Raw genomic sequence first — 16,514 nt, 5'->3', positions numbered from 1 at the left:
GGAAAGGGATCCCAAACTTTTGCCACAAAGTTGGACACATAGAATCGTCTAGAATGTCATTGTATGCTGTAGCGTTAAGATTTCCCTTCACTGGAACCAAGGGGCCTAGCCCGAACCATGAAAAACAGCCCCAGACCATTATTCCTCCTCCACCAAACTTTACAGTTGGTACTATGCATTCGGGCAGGTAGCGTTCTCCTGGCATCCTCCAAACACAGATTCGTCCCTTTGGACTGCCAGATGGTGAAGCATGATTCATCACTCCAGAGAAGACATTTCCACTGCTCCAGGTATCCATTGGTGGCTAGCTTTACACCACTCCAGCTGATGCTTGGCATCGCACATGGTAATCTTAGGCTTGTGTGCGGCTGCTCGGCTATGGAAACCCATTTCATGAAGTTCTTGTGCTGATGTTGCTTCCAGAGGCAGTTTGGAACACGTAGTGAGTGTTGCAACCGAGGACAGACGATTTGTACATGCTTCAGCACTCGGTGGTCCCGTTCTGTGAGCTTGTGTGGCCTGATGTAAAAAGGGCTTTATAAATCAATTTGATTGTGGCCTACCACTTCACTGAGCCTTTGTTGCTCCTACAGATTTCCACTTCACAATAACATTGCTTACAGTTGACCGGGGCAGCTTTACCAGGGCAGAAATTTGATTAACTGACTTGTTGGAAAGGTGGTATCCTATGATGGTACCACGTTGAAAGTCACTGAGTTCTTCAGTGTTGGCCATTCTACTGCCAATGTTTGTCTTTGGAGATTGCTGTGTGCTCGATGTTATACACCTGTCAGCAACGGGTGTGGGTGAAATAGCCGAATCCACTAATTTGAAGGGGTTGTGTAGTTGTTCGTAATTTTAAGAGTAATACAGACAGCAGAACTTCATGCTACTGAGACATTTTACAAGACAAGGCTGAAACTTCTAGGCTAGCCTACTTCCTTAACTGTGTGTATGGGGCGGGTACCTGTCCTGAGCGAACGGGACAGCAGACCGCATGAGACCGCACCACACACCACAGGAAAAAAAAGAGAGAAGAGGTTTCAAACTTTTATCAAGGTGAGTTTTCTAACATACCTGTGTTCTGTTACGGTTTTAGCACGATAATAGAGATTGTAGCCTACACATCGCTGAGGTTTCGGTTGCGGCTCATTCGCGGTTGAGCCTTTGAATAGGTCAATCAGGTGAGCTAGTTCAGGGCTACAACAAAATTGTGAAACGTCTGGGGATCCCGAGGAGGTTTGAGAAAAAAACTGGGCCAGTATACAATCGAATCCCCATTTGTTATGGCATGTGCTACTGAATTTAACCTACTCTATTGTAAATCGACATATGAGTCCTTATATATATATATTTTGTCATTCATATTTCACCATAGATGTGTCTCAGAACAGTTTTGAGACCTAAATACGTTTTTTTTTTGTTGCAGATTTCCTCCTGCGAATAAAAATAAGACTTATTTAATAACCAGGTTTCCATCGAAACGTTTTATGCGCGTAAAGTAGATATCGGTAGAAAAAAATGTAATGACAGGCCTGGTGGAAAAATAAACTTTTTCGGTAAACTTTCCAAATACGCTAGACATGGTGGGATATTTTTGTGTTGGTCAAATTAATTATGCTCCCACTACGACGTCGGAAAAGCATGCAGTGTATGAACCCAAACCGGCTGCGCGCGTGCGCTATCGTGCATAAATGTATTCCTAATTTTTCCTGGGATATAAACATTGAGATGTTATTTTACCTGAAATGCACAAGGACCTCTACTCCGACAATTAATCCACACATAAAACGGCCAACCGAATCGTTTCTAGTCATCTCTCCTCCTTCCAGGCTTTTTCATATTTGAACTTATATGGTGATCCCATCTAAACTTTCATTGTATTACCACGACAACCGGCAACACGTGGGTATAACCAATGAGGAAATGGCACGTGGGTACCTGCTTCTATAAACCAATGAGGAGATGACTTTCAGCGCGATCTGCGTCAGAAATAGGAACGACTTCTATTTTAGCCCTATTGAGATAAACTTTTGTTATTGACCAAATACTTATTTTCCACCATAATTTGCAATTAAATTCATAAAAAATCCTACAATGTGATTTTCTGGATTTTCTTTTCTCATTTTGTCTGTCATAGTTGAAGTGTACCTATGATGAAAATTACAGGCCTCTCTCATCTTTTTAAGTGGGAGAACTTGCACAATTGGTGGCTGACTAAATACTTTTTTGCCCCACTGTATAAACATCCTATGTGTTTTAATCAAATAAACAGTGCATTCGGAAAGTATTGAGTTTTGACATTTTGTTACGTTACAGTGTGAGTTACCACTACAATGTAGAGCACTTTTAATTGAAGAAACTGCTATATACCGTAATTTCCGGACTATAAGCCTCTACTTTTTCCCATGCTTTGAACCTAACGGCTTATACAATGACGCTAATTTATGGATTTTTCCCGCTTTCACAAATTCATGCCGCCAAAAAACTGAGCACCGTCACATAATGTGTGATGTGATGAAAGTGACGAGAGCGACAATGAAAACGATCCAACATCGGATGAAGCAATTCTGAGGCTATTCAACTCCGACACCGAAGGAGATGATTTCAGTGGTTTCAGTGCACAGGAGGAAGATGGTGACCAATGACTTTCTTGGTAGGCTACTGTTTACTGCTATTTTTTTATATTTTTGTTACAAGCCGTGTTTCGTTAAAGCCTATTTATTTTTGTTACAAGCCGTGTTTTGTTTAAAGGCTGTGTAAAGTTAATTTGTTTCAATGTACCGGTAGGCACCTGCGGCTTATAGACATGTGCGGCTTATTTATGTACAAAATACTTTTTTTTTTATTCAGTGGGTGCGGCTTATATTCAGGTGCGCTTAATAGTCCAGAAATTACGGTACAGTGCATCCAGAAAGTATTCAGACCCCTTGACTTTTCCACATTTTGTTACTCTACAGCCTTACTCAAATTTAATAGTTTTTTTCGCTCATCAATCTGCACAATATATCATAATGACAAAGCAAAAACAGGTAGATTTTTTTGCAGATTTATAATAAAAAACAGAAATATTACATTTACATAAGTATTCTGACCCTTTACTCAGTACTTTGTTGAAGGACCTGAGGCAGCGATTACAGCCTTGAGTCTTCTTGGGTATGATGCTACAAGCTTGGCACGCCTGTATTTGGGGAGTTTCTCCCATTCTTCTCTGCAGATCCTCGCAAGCTATGTCAGAATAGATGGGGAGCGTCGCTGCACAGCTATTTTCAGGTCTCTCCAGAAAGGTTTGATTAGATTCATTCCGGGCCACTCAAGGATATTCAGAGACTTGTCCCAAAGCCACTCCTGCGTTGTCTTGGCTGTGTGCTTAGGGTCATTGTCCTCTTGGAAGGTGAAGCTTCACCCCAGTCTGAGGTCCTGAGCACTCTGGAGTAGGTTTTCGTCAAGGATCTCTCTGTACTTTGCTCCGTTCATCTTTCCCTCGATCTTGACTAGTCTCCCAATCCCTGCCGCTGAAAAACATCCCCACAGCATGATGATACACCACCATGTTTCACTGTAGTGATGGTGTCGGGTTTCCTCCAGACGTGACGCTTGGCATGCAGGCCAAAGAGTTCAATGTTGGTTTCATCAGACCAGAGAATCTTGTTTCTCATGGTCTGAGAGTATTTTAGGTGCCTTTTGGCAAACTCCAAGCGGGCTGTCATGTGCCTTTTACTGAGGAGTGGCTTCGGTCTAGCCACTCTACCATAAAGGCCTGATTGGTGGAGTGCTGCAGAGATGGTTGCCCTTCTGGTAGGTTTCTCCCATCTCCACAGAGGAACTCTGGAACTCTTTCAGATTGACCATTGGGTTCTTGGTCACCTCCCTCCCTCCCCATATGTGTGCCTTTCCAAATCATATCCAATCAATTGAATTTACCACAGATGGACTCCAATCAAGTTGTAGAAACATCTCAAGGATGATCAATGGAAACAGGATGCACCTGAGCTCAATTTCGAGTCTGATAGCAAAATGTCTGAATAAAATGTCTAAAAACCTGTTTCTGCTTTGTCATTATGGGGTATTGTGGGTAGATTGATGAGGGGGGAAATGTATTTAATCAATTTTAGAATACGGCTGTAACGTAACAACATTTTGAAAAGGGGAAAGGGTCTGAATACTTTCCGAAAGCACTGCATATAGTAGATTTTTTTTCATGTAGGTTGTGTCTATGTATGGAAAAATACACATTTAAAAATGTCAACCAATCGAACAGACAACTTTTGGTTGACCAATATTTGTTTTAGTTGGGGGCAGCCCTACTATATAGAGAATAGGGTGCTATATTTCTTTTAGTCAGTCAGTACTGCAGATGAGACTGAACATGCCCTTTCGCTGACCTGTCTCTTCAGTCAGTGTTTTGGGGAAGCCACAGCAGGGTCAGTCGCTCAATCATCTTTTATTCATACAACACTCTTCACAAATACATTTGTTAATTAATAAGTCCTCAATCTCTCACCTAAACTCCCTGCTCTCCAGGCAGGGTCATGATAAACACGGCAGAGTATGGCAACATGTCGTGGGAGCTGTCAGTACAGGTGGACCAGAGAGATGGAGACGAGGGTATGAGGTTTAAATTCAGAGTCAAGGGAGACCTGCACATTGGAGGACTCATGCTCAAACTGGTGGAGAAGATCAGTAAGTCTCTTTCTCTTTCATTCTCTCTTCCAACCCTCTCTGTCTCTCTCTCTCTCTCTGTCTCCCCCCCTCTCTCAGACACAGTACTAGCCTGGAGAACACACCCTTGTTTGCCCTACATTCATCTATAGTGCTGAGTAGTATTGTACTCCCACAATGCTTCAGTACCACAGCCAGAGGGGCTAAAGTCCACCACTTTATCTTATGTTTATTCACCTGGGAGAAATCTCAAAAGACACCCTATTCCCTGTGTAGTGCGCTACCTTTGACAATTATTACGTCTACAATATGAGTGTCCTACATGGAGAATAGGGTGTGATTTAAGACACATCCTGCCTTCATTCAGGAGGATTAGACACTATGGAATTCCCCTAGTGTAAGAGGGTATGAAAGTGACCTAAGCCTTGGTTTATTTCACATAGATACAAGGTGTGTTGTGTTTGTTACAGCGGAGGTAAGGGGGTGTATGACAACATGTACTTTATATGACTAAGCCATATACAGTTGAAGTCGGACGTTTGCATACACCTTAGCCAAATACATTTAAACTCATTTTTTCACAATTCCTGACATTTAATCCTAGTAAAAAGTCCCTGTCTTAGGTCAGATAGGATCACCACTTTATTTTAAGAATGTGAAATGTCAGAATAATAGTAGAGTGAATTATTTATTTCAGCTTTTATTTCTTTCATCACATTCCCAGTGGGTCAGAAGTTTACATACACTCAATTAGTATTTGGTAGCATTGCCTTTAAATTGTTTAACTTGGGTCAAACGTTTTGGGTAACCTTCGACAAGCTTCCCACAATAAGTTGGGTGAATTTTGGCCCTATCCTCCTGACAGAGCTGGTGTAACTGAGTCAGATTTGTCGGCCTCCTTGCTCGCACACGCATTTTCAGTTCTGCCCACAAATGTTCTATAGGATTGAGGTCAGGGCTTTGTGATGGCCACTTCAATACCTTGACTTTGTTGTCCTTAAACCATTTTGCCACAACTTTGGAAGTATGCTTGGGGTCATTGTCCATTTGGAAGACCCATTTGCGACCAAGCTTTAACTTCCTGACTGATGTCTTGAGATGTTGCTTTAATATATCCACATAATTTCCCTACCTCATGATGCCATCTATTTTGTGAAGTCCCCCAATCCCTCCTGCAGCAAAGCACCCCACAACATGATGCTGCCACCCTGTGCTTCACGGTTGGGATGGTGTTCTTCGGCTTGCAAGCCTCCCCCTTTTTCCTCCAAACATAACGATGGTCATTATGGCCAAACAGTTCTATTTTTGTTTCATCAGACCAGAGGACATTTCTCCAAAAAGTACGATCTTTGTCCCCATGTGCAGTTGCAAACCGTAGTCTGGCTTTTTTTATGGCGGTTTTGGAGCAATGGCATTTCCTTGCTGAGCGGCCTTTCAGGTTATGTCGATATATGACTAGTTTTACTGTGGATATAGATCCTTTTGTACCGGTTTCCTATTAGACGAGAGAATAGAGGTTTTAATTGTGGATAATACATATTTAATGGCAATGTTTGTGCCTTGTGGAAATACTGTCCTTTTACCCAACCATATATCCTCTCTTTCGCTCTTTCCCCCATCTCCATCTCTCCGTCAGAGGCCCCTCAGGACTGGTCAGACCATGCTCTGTGGTGGGAGCAGAGGAGTTGTTGGCTGCTGAAGACCCACTGGACCCTGGACAAGTACGGTGTCCAGGCAGACGCTGACCTGCGATACACTCCCCAGCACAAACCCCTGTGCCTGCAGCTGCCCAACATGAAGACGGTCAAACTCACCGTCAGCTACTCTGCCGTCGTCTTCAAGACCGTCGTAAAGATCTGCAGAGCACTCAGTGAGTACCCTACCCGTGTATGAGGCCCTATCCTCACCCCCTAGCCCCTAATCCCTAAGCACTAGTCCCTTATCACTAGTGTACTGTAGATCTGAATGGATTGGATCAGTGTTTAATATGGTCAAGTTCCCATTACTGATTGGTGGCAAAGAAAACGTTTGTCATATTGTTTATACTTCTCCAGTCCTCTCACATCTTCACCGGGACTGAGGGGGGTAGGGGCTAGGACCTAATGGTTAGGGATTTAAATCTAGGTATAGGGGTTTAGGGATCTAAGGAAGTGGTTCTCAAACCTCTCCTCGGAGACCCTTCCATGTATTTTATCTATTCCAGAGCCAGCACACCTGATTCAACTTGTTAACTATTCATCAAGCCCTTGAATAGGTGAATCAGGTGAGCTAGTTCAGCTCTACAGCAAAATTGGGAAACGTCTGGGGGTCCACGAGGATAAATTTGAGAACCACTGGTCTAGGGGCAAGGGTGTAGGGTTTAGGGGCAGGAACTCTCCTTGACCTCCTCTCTCTCCTCTAGACATCAGGAGGCCAGAGGAGCTGTCCCTGCTGAAGCCTCCAGATAACCCGTCCAAGAAGAAGAAGATGAAGAAAGACAAGAACCCAGCGCTGGAAGACATCTTAGATATGGACATCTTCAATGGAGGCTCTGGGGGAACAGGTGAGAGAAGCAGAGTTAGAATCATGTGTTAATCGACATGGATATTTTCAGTAGACCGTCAGATTCTTCCCGTCTGTTTTCATGTAAAGACTTTTCAACCAAGTTAGCCATATCCTAGGTGACTGCCTGTTTCTGCTTTACCCAACACCATTGTTGTTGTCACTCTGTCAATATACCTTTTATTGAATCACAGAAACCATCAGGACCTCAGGCTAAGTTATCCGCATGGTGAAGTTAGCCTGGCGTAAACTTTCCTCATATCTCGTAGGTCATCTTCAATCATGCTGTGAAGGGATTTCATTCATCACCATGGCAACACAGTCAAAGTTTAGAACCTCAGGCTAACTCAAAGTGGATCTTTTCTGACTTGTATGTCTCACACCACCAGATTAAGCCCACATGGTGGCTTCTGTAGACTTCTGAAACAATCTAAGAAGGAATGGAGAATTGTGAAGATCTAAAAGAATAGAGCGATCACGACGGATATTTGAAAGAATAGTACAGTACGCTGCAATGTTCTCAAGGCTGAAACGCAGACACACACACTTTCTGAGTCTGTTTCAGTAGCTACAGTATAGAGCAGCCGAGGATTCCAACTCATAAAATCAGCATCATTTTGACTGTAGTTCTGAACCATTTCAAAGGAGTTTAACAAATGAAGACCGGCCCATTTTTCCCATAATGCTGCTGGTCCAGGATCAGGTCCCCTTGATATAATCTTATTTGTTATGATCTAAAAGGCTAAACTGATTCTAGATCAGCACTCTAATTATGAATATGGTCCCTGAACTGTGTCTCCTCCTCCACCTGACCCCTCCAGGCAGTCCCTTGTACAGTAAGACCATGGTGCCCACCTATGACCCAGAGAACGGGACTCCAGCCTCGGCCACCAGCTTATGGTTTGGGGACAACCCCCTGACCTCCAGCCAGCCCAACCTGCCCCCTGTAGAGCTGGCCAAGATGTACCAGCAGTTGTCCATGGTGGACAAAGCCATCATCAACGCAGGGTAAGAGTTCTCAGAAACAAAAACCTTGATATGAACCAGACTATGGCTGTACAGGTAGAAGAGTTACTAGTTGTTGGATTTGCTATGCTGGAGGGCAGTTCTGTCTCTTCCCTGAACACTTCCTGGTTTACTGTGATAGGCTGCTGATGTGATTGACAGGTGGCTGGACTCCTCCCGCTCCTTGATGGAACAGGGCATCGGAGAACATGACAGATTGCAGCTACGCTTCAAATACCACTGCTTCTTCGACCTCAACCCAAAGGTAACACTAACCCCTAACTTTAAACCTAAGTGAGTGTTTGAATAACACTGAACCTCAACCCGAAGGTGAGACTAACTGTAACCATAACACCAGCTCTAACCCTAACATTGACTGATTTATTGATGTGTGTTTCAGTATGATGCTGTGAGGATAACCCAGCTGTATGAGCAGGCTCGCTGGTCCATCCTACTGGAGGAGATCAACTGCACTGAGGAGGAGATGCTCATGTTCGCCTCCTTACAGGTACACACATACGCACGCCGCGCACACACACACACGCACACACTATTATCCATCTGGTTTGGTGTCTCAGTCCCAAAGGAGGCATGATGGGAAAGAGGACAATCCCACAGGAGGCAGAGAGGGAGTCTGGTTATCCTCCTGAACTCCTTCGGGTGAGAAAATATAAATAACACAAAAGTATTAAGTGAAAAACATATTGAATTTTAACTGTTCTTCATCTCTGACTGATTTATTCTCAACTGATCTATAAAAATGATTAAATCCATGAGATGGTTATTGCTCTCACCTGCATAGTTACTGGAATCACAAGGCTCTCTCTGTCTACTCCCAGTCTGTGTCATCGTCTGGCCTCAAGTGTTGAACTAAAAGCAGTTTCTAGGTTCAGACCTGCCTTTTACACAGCACAAGACTGGGTATATTTAGGTTTTCAAACCTATCTGTTAGTTTTCTACTCTTCTTATCTACTGTGTATTGTATTCTTATCTACTGTGTATTGTATTCTTATCTACTGTGTATTGTATTCTTATCTACTGTGCATTGTATTCTTATCTACTGTGTATTGTATTCTTATCTACTGTGCATTGTATTCTTATCTACTGTGTATTGTATTCTTATCTACTGTGTATTGTATTCTTATCTGCTGTGTATTGTATTCTTATCTGCTGTGTATTGTATTCTTATCTGCTGTGTATTGTATTCTTATCTGCTGTGCATTGTATTCTTATCTACTGAGCATTGTATTCTTATCTACTGTGTATTGTATTCTTATCTACTGTGTATTGTATTCTTATCTACTGTGCATTGTATTCTTATCTACTGTGTATTGTATTCTTATGTACTGTTTATTGTACAATCTCCTGTTGGTCTTAGTATGATATATCCCCCAATTCCCATCATTAAGTGATGATTATTAATGATTTTGTTAATATTGTTTCAGTATCACATATGTAAGATGAGCATTTCCACGGAACCTCTGGACTTCTCCAATGAACCGGAGATAGATGAAGTAGAGGCTGCCTTATCCAATCTAGAGGTCACACTTGGAGGAAAAACAGACAGAATATTGGTAAGTGGAGTTTTTATTATTTTAAACGATTCATATTCTTTAAATACAGTATAAATGATAAACAAGTGTGTATGTTTTCAACAGTTTCAGAGGGTGCAACACCTGTATTTAAGCAAGGGTTGATGGTTTGTCTGCTTCGATTGCATGTCTCAACATGATGATGTCACTAAGTCACAGGATAATTGACAGTTGCTTGCACCCCCCCCCCCCCCACCACCCCCCCCCCCCCCCCCACCCCCAGGAAGACATCACAGACGTTCCAAAGCTGGCAGACTTCCTTAAGCTGTTCAGGTAAATCCTAAAGGCCCCTGTATATGGCCAGAAACACACATTAATAGGGTATTGTATACTGTAACTCTATATCTGTGTAACAAATGGAAACATGGGTTTTAGAAACCTAGAATGATAAGTCGTAGAAGTAAAATGCCATTACTCTTTACAGAAGGAAAGGTTAATATGCTACACTGTAGATAGTCCATGACACAGACAGTTCACACAACAACGTGCAACAGTGTGACTGTGTGGGGACAATCGTTTTTATTTTGGGGGGATTTTGTTTTGTACCCCAGGCCTAAAAGGCTGGCATTGCGTTCGTATAAGGAGTACTGGTTCGTGTTTAAAGACACCACCGTCTCCTACTACAAGAACAAAGAGGCAGCTAGTGGAGAGCCCATAGAACAGCTGCATCTCAGAGGATGTGAGGTGGTCCCTGACGTCAATGTGACGGACAAGAAGTTTGGCATCAAGCTGCTGCTCCCAGTGGCTGATGGGATGAGCGAGGTCTACATCCGCTGTGACAACGTAAGATGCAATTTCTTATTGAACCAAATTATTATAATATTTTTTTGGGGGGGGCACCAAGAACATGACTCCATTGTTCTCCTTACATATTGTGATGATATTCCTGTTTTTATCCAGGAGACGCAGTATGCCAAGTGGAAGGCAGCATGTACTCTGGCCTCCAAGGGCAAGACCATGGCTTACAGCTCCTACAGGTCACACGTTCTTACTTAATACTTCCCATGCCTTACCACATTAATAGGGTTCTGACTGTAAACTGACTAGGAGAAACTGGGATTGGTCTAGGTCGGAGGTGAAGAACATCCAGTCCTTCCTGCAAATGAAGAGTCTGGCGCCCCCCCCTGGTCAGTCTGCTCCAGACCTGGAAGCCATGGAGATGAACGCTGAGTGCTTTGTCTCTCCTAGATACACCAAGAGGTACAAGACCAAACAGGTGGGGGTCTATCTGCAATATAGGGTGATGATCAATCAAACATGATTCAGTGTTTGTGTGCCACAGACAGGGAGAGGATGTCATCAGAGCTTTCCAGTGGTTTTATAATCTCAGACTGACAATCTATCGACATCCAGATCATTCTATTCCATTCACTTACCCTCTCAGTATTTGTTAAAGGACTGACATAATGTCTGTGTAAAGTAGCCTAAATGTTTCTGTTCTGACTCCTGTCTGCTGTCCAGCTGACAGCGAGGATCCTGGAGGCCCATCAGAACATTGCCAGTCTCTCTCTCAATGAAGCTAAAATGCGCTTCATCCATGCCTGGCAGTCCCTGGCTGAGTTTGGTATCAAATACTACATTGTCAGGTACGTAAATGTGACCGACCAGGTTCAAACACCTCAAGCCTGAGATAATGCCTTAGCCTTAGGCGTTAGCTCAGCGAGCTAATGTAAATCTTCAGGTCCCAGGTAAAGTTACTTATCACACAATCATTGTGTGTGTGTGTGTGTGTGTGTGTGTGTGTGTGTGTGTGTGTGTGTGTGTGTGTGTGTGTGTGTGTGTGTGTGTGTGTGTGTGTGTGTGTGTGTGTGTGTGTGTGTGTGTGTGTGTGTGTGTGTGTGTGTTCCAGGTTCCGAGGCAGTAAGAAGGATGAGCTGATGGGTATCTCCTATAACCGTCTGATCCGTATTGACATGTCCACTGGCCTGCCTGTCACCACCTGGAGATTTGCCAACATGAAACAGTGGAATGTCAACTGGAAGATCAGACAGGTAAATGGCTCTAGATTGATTGATTGCTTTTTACAGATTAGAAAGCAAGGATAATAGTTGTCTTTGTAATAAGATAAACCATTTTTTTACTGAAAATATACTTAGCCTTGCAAAACTATTCAGACCCCTTAGATGTATTCACATTTTATTTTGTCACAAAGTGGGATTAAAATTTATTTAATTGTCATTTTTTTCCAACAATCTACTTAAAATACTCTGTAATCTCAAAGTGGAAGAGAAAATCCCCCCAAAAATTAAGAACTAAAATATAGTCGTTGCGTAAGCATTCAGCCCCTCTGTTCAGCCAAGCCTAAATTAGTTCAGTAGTAACATTTGACTTAACAAATCACATAAAAAAATTACATGGACTCACTCTGTGTTAAATAATAGGGGTTGACTTTTTTATGACTAACTCTTCCACTTGTCCCCCATACATACAACATCTGTAAGGTCCCCTAGGCAAGTTTTGAATTTCAAGCACAGATTCAATTACAAAGCCCATGGAGCTTTTCGAAAGCCTCATAAAGAAGGGCAGTGATTTGTAGATGGGTGACGATAACAAATCAGACATTGAATATCTCTTTAAGCATTATGGTCAAGTTAATAATTATGCTGTGGATCATCCATAAACCACCCAGACACATCAAAGATACAGTCGTCCTTCTGAATTGAGCTGCAGGACAGGAAGGAAACTGCTCAGGGATGTTGGCATGAGGCCATTGGTGATTTTAAAACAGTTAGAGTTCAATGGCCGTAATGGAAGAAAACAGAGGATGGATTAACAACATTGTAGTGAATCCACCAGAGTGAAAAGAAGAAAACAAATATACAGAATAAAAATATTCCAAAACATTCATATTGTCTACAACAAGGCACTAAAGTAATACTGCAAAAAAAAAACATGTCAAAGCCTTATGTTCAGGGCAAATCCAACACAACATATCACTGAGTAACTGCCTCCTTATTTTCAAGCATGGTGGTGGATTCATCATGATATGGGTATGCTTGACATCGGCAAATACTGGGGAATTTTTCAGGATAAAAATAAATGGAATGGAGCTAAGCACAGGCAAAATCCTAGAGGAAACCCTGCTTCAGTCTGCTTTCCACCAGACACTGGGAGAGAAATTCACCTTTTAGCAGGATAATAACCTACAACACAAGGCCAAACCAACACTGGAGTTGTTTACTAAGAAGACAGTGAATGTTCCTGAGTGGCCGAGTTACAGTTTGGACTTAAATCTGCTTGTAAATCTGGCAAGTCTAGAAAATTGGTGTCTAGCCATGGTCCTAAACATCTTGACAGAGCTTGAAGAATTATGAATCTACAGTCGTGGCCAAAAGTTTTGAGAATGACACAAATATTAATTTTCACAACGTTTGCTGCTTCAGTGTCTAGATTTTTTTGTCAGATGTTACTATGGAATACTGAAGTCTAATTACAAGCATTTCATAAGTGTCAAAGGCTTTTATTGACAATTACATGAAGTTGATGCAGAGTCAATATTTGCAGTGTTGACCCTTCTTTTTCAAGACCTCTGCAATCCGCCCTGGCATGCTGTTAATTAACTTCTGGGACACTTCCTGAGTGATGGCAGCACATTCTTGCATAATCAATGCTTGGAGTTTGTCAGAATTTGTGGGGTTTTGTTTGTCCACCCGCATCTTGAGGATTGACCACAAGTTTTCAATGTGATTAAGGTCTGGGGAGTTTCCTGGCCATGGACCCAAAATATCGATGTTTTGTTCTCCGAGCCACTTAGTTATCACTTATGCCTTATGGAAAGATGCTCCATCATGCTGGAAAAGGCATTGTTCATCACCAAACTGTTCCTGGATGGTTGGGAGAAGTTGCTCTCGGAGGATGTGTTGGTACCATTCTTTATTCATGGCTGTGTTCTTAGGCAAAATTGTGAGTGAGCCCACTCCCTTGGCTGAGAAGCAGTTCCACACATGAATGGTCTCAGGATGCTTTACTGTTGGCATGACACAGGACTGATGGTAGCGCTCACCTTGTCTTCTCCGGACAAGCTTGTTTCCGGATGTCCCAAACAATCGGAAAGGGGATTCATCACAGAAAATTACTTTACCCCAGTTCTCAGCAGTCCAATCCCCGTACCTTTTCCAGAATATCAGTCTGCCCTTCTTGACATCAGGCCATCCTCAAAGTCTTCTCCTCACTGTGCATGCAGATGCACTCACACCTGCCTGCTGCCATTCCTGAGCAAGTTCTGTACTGGTGGTGCCCCGATCCCACAGCTGAATCAACTTTAGGAGACGGTCCTGGCGCTTGCTGGACTTTCTTGGGCGCCCTGAAGCCTTCTTCACAACAATTGAACCTCTCTCCTTATAGTTCTTGATGATCCGATAAATGGTTGATCTTACTGGCAGCAATATCCTTGCCTGTGAAGCCCTTTTTGTGCAAAGCAATGATGACGGCACGTGTTTCCTTGCAGGTAACCATGATTGACAGAGGAAGAACAATGATTCCAAGCACCACTCTCCTTTTGAAGCTTCCAGTCTGTTATTTGAACTCCAATCAGCATGACAGAGTGATCTCCAGCCTTGTCCTCGTCAACACTCACACCTGTGTTAACGAGAGAATCACTGACATGATGTCAGCTGGTCCTTTTGTGGCAGGGCTGAAATGCAGTGGAAATGTTTTTGGGAATTTAGTTAATTTGCATGGCAAAGAGGGACTGCAATTAATTGCAATTCATCTGATCACTCTTCATAACATTCTGGAGTATATGCAAATTGCCATCATACAAACTGAGGCAGCAGACTTTGTGAAAATTAATATTTGTGTCATTCTCAAAACTTTTGTTCACGACTTTAGGTGAGGAAAGTACTTAGAGACTTACCCAAGAAGACTCACAGCTGTAATCACTGTCAAATGTGTTTCTAACATGTATCGACCCGGGGAGCTGAATACTTATGCAATGACTACATTTAAGTTATTTCATTTATACATAAAACCTTTTTTTTTTTTTACAAATGTTCTTCCACTTTGACAATACAGAGTATTTTGTGTAGATTGTTGACATAAAATGACAAATATATTTTAATCCCACTTAGTAACACAATAAAATGTGAAGAATTCCAAGAGTTGTGAATACTTTTGCAAGGTACTGTATCTATAAAGTACATGAATCAATATTAATCCATACTGTTTAATGTCTTCAGGTGGCCATAGAGTTTGACCAGAATGTGTCGATAGCCTTCTCCTGTGTGAGCTGTGACTGTAAAGTGGTCCATGAGTACATAGGAGGATACATCTTCCTCTCAACACGCTCCAAAGACCAGAACGAGACACTGGATGAGGAACTCTTCCACAAACTCACTGGAGGGCAGGAATGAACCCGGCACATCAGCTTTCACTTAGTGCTGCTGGCAAGAAATAATTTAAATATATTGTTGATATGGTTAAGCAGACTACATCAACTATTTGTTCATATTGTAAATTGCAGAGAAAAGTAGAATGTCTTTGTCACTATATTTAATCCCGAGACCATCTCTACAGGATGGGTAGACCATCTCTACAAGGCCACTTTGTCTGACGGTTAGGCCTGGCCTACTGCTTTGATTGCATGGTCCATCTGCAGAGACAGCAATTAATTCAGCACATGGGCTGTACATCTTGTCACTTATTTGACTTGGTGTAGCCCAGTCTTTCAATTCAATGTCGTAGGCTACTTTCACAAACAATATATGTTCATTGCCCTGTTTTATACATATTACTTGGATGATGTTTTAGAATGTAACTTTTTTGCAATTTTATTACAAGTCCAAAATATATTTCTGAGATAGTTCTGGTGGTGGATTATTATCGTGTTGAATGAGACATTTGTTTTCAGAGAAAACACTGGAATTTCTGCTGACTGAGATGCACTGAAATAATGATCTAGGTGGGGGCCACAGAAAATCCCATTGCGACCAAAACATCTTAGTGGTCCCCCTATTCACAGAGGAGATATATATATATTTTTACGTTTTAGAGTACATTTTGTGCAAATCTACACATTTTATCATGGGGTGTAGAGCAAATGTTGCCGTTTGCTGCAATGCTACACATTTTGTCAAAATCAATGGAGGGCCCCCGGCTGGTAATTTGGCCATGATAATAAGTCTATATAGCAGGCCGCTAAACTTACTTGGCAATCTAAAAATGTTTTGCTGACATGGGCTAATCACTGACTGAGATAACAATAGTAAAACTGCTGATGCACAACCACATTTGCACCTTGTGTAGTCTACTTTTTTGGGGGGGGTGGGATTGATCCGAGGGCCTTCAAAAGAGGGGCCGCCAGTTGCCCGTCCCTGGTGTAGGGAATCATTGTAAAATTATTTTTTACAGATGTTTTAAGCTGGTGGACCAAAACCGAAAGTAAAAGGCTCAAGAGTGAGTCTCTGCCATGTTACAGGGGAATGTGGTTTAATGTGTGGTTTAAATGCTGCCTTGTGCCATTGCAATTCACCTAGCTTCCACATAGGGCAGAAATTGTATGTGTAGCATCATTAATATAATGTTTGTCATCTTCGCCAATCAACTGCATTATAATAAAAAATCACTTCAACTTGAAACAGTACAATGTCACCATTCCAACAAGTTTCTGCCCTACTAGAGCTGCCCCAGTCAACTGTAAGGGCTGTTATTGTGAAGTAGAATCATCAAGGAGCAACAACGGCTCAGCCGCGAAGTGGTAGGACACACAAGCTCACA

The 16,514-nt window shown here is 42.3% G+C and overlaps 1 protein-coding gene across 1 annotated transcript; it reads left to right on the top strand.

Annotated features, from left to right (window-relative positions):
* Nucleotides 1-724: 724 nt before the first annotated feature.
* LOC129825714 (fermitin family homolog 1-like) lies at nucleotides 725-16,328 on the top strand. Its single transcript, XM_055885898.1, has 15 exons — nucleotides 725-1,059; nucleotides 4,525-4,683; nucleotides 6,299-6,532; nucleotides 7,064-7,204; nucleotides 8,025-8,211; nucleotides 8,371-8,473; nucleotides 8,609-8,716; nucleotides 9,654-9,782; nucleotides 10,024-10,073; nucleotides 10,352-10,583; nucleotides 10,701-10,777; nucleotides 10,869-11,016; nucleotides 11,262-11,386; nucleotides 11,650-11,791; nucleotides 14,978-16,328. The coding sequence occupies exons 2-15, from the start codon at nucleotides 4,533-4,535 to the stop codon at nucleotides 15,149-15,151; spliced, it is 2,001 nt and encodes a 666-aa protein (XP_055741873.1). The 5' UTR covers nucleotides 725-1,059; nucleotides 4,525-4,532; the 3' UTR covers nucleotides 15,152-16,328.
* The last annotated feature ends 186 nt before the right edge of the window (nucleotides 16,329-16,514 follow it).

Source organism: Salvelinus fontinalis, chromosome 27, assembly GCF_029448725.1.
Source record: "Salvelinus fontinalis isolate EN_2023a chromosome 27, ASM2944872v1, whole genome shotgun sequence".
NCBI lineage: Eukaryota > Metazoa > Chordata > Actinopteri > Salmoniformes > Salmonidae > Salvelinus > Salvelinus fontinalis.
This window is presented reverse-complemented; position numbering and strand designations above follow the sequence as displayed.

Bases quoted from the DNA above. Each gene is read 5' to 3' on its own strand.
- LOC129825714 (XM_055885898.1), top strand. From the start codon at position 4,533: ATGATAAACACGGCAGAGTATGGCAACATGTCGTGGGAGCTGTCAGTA. The intron at 10,584-10,700 runs GTAAGATGCAAT...GTTTTTATCCAG, and splicing joins TCTACATCCGCTGTGACAAC to GAGACGCAGTATGCCAAGTG. The intron at 10,778-10,868 runs GTCACACGTTCT...GGATTGGTCTAG, and splicing joins ATGGCTTACAGCTCCTACAG to GTCGGAGGTGAAGAACATCC.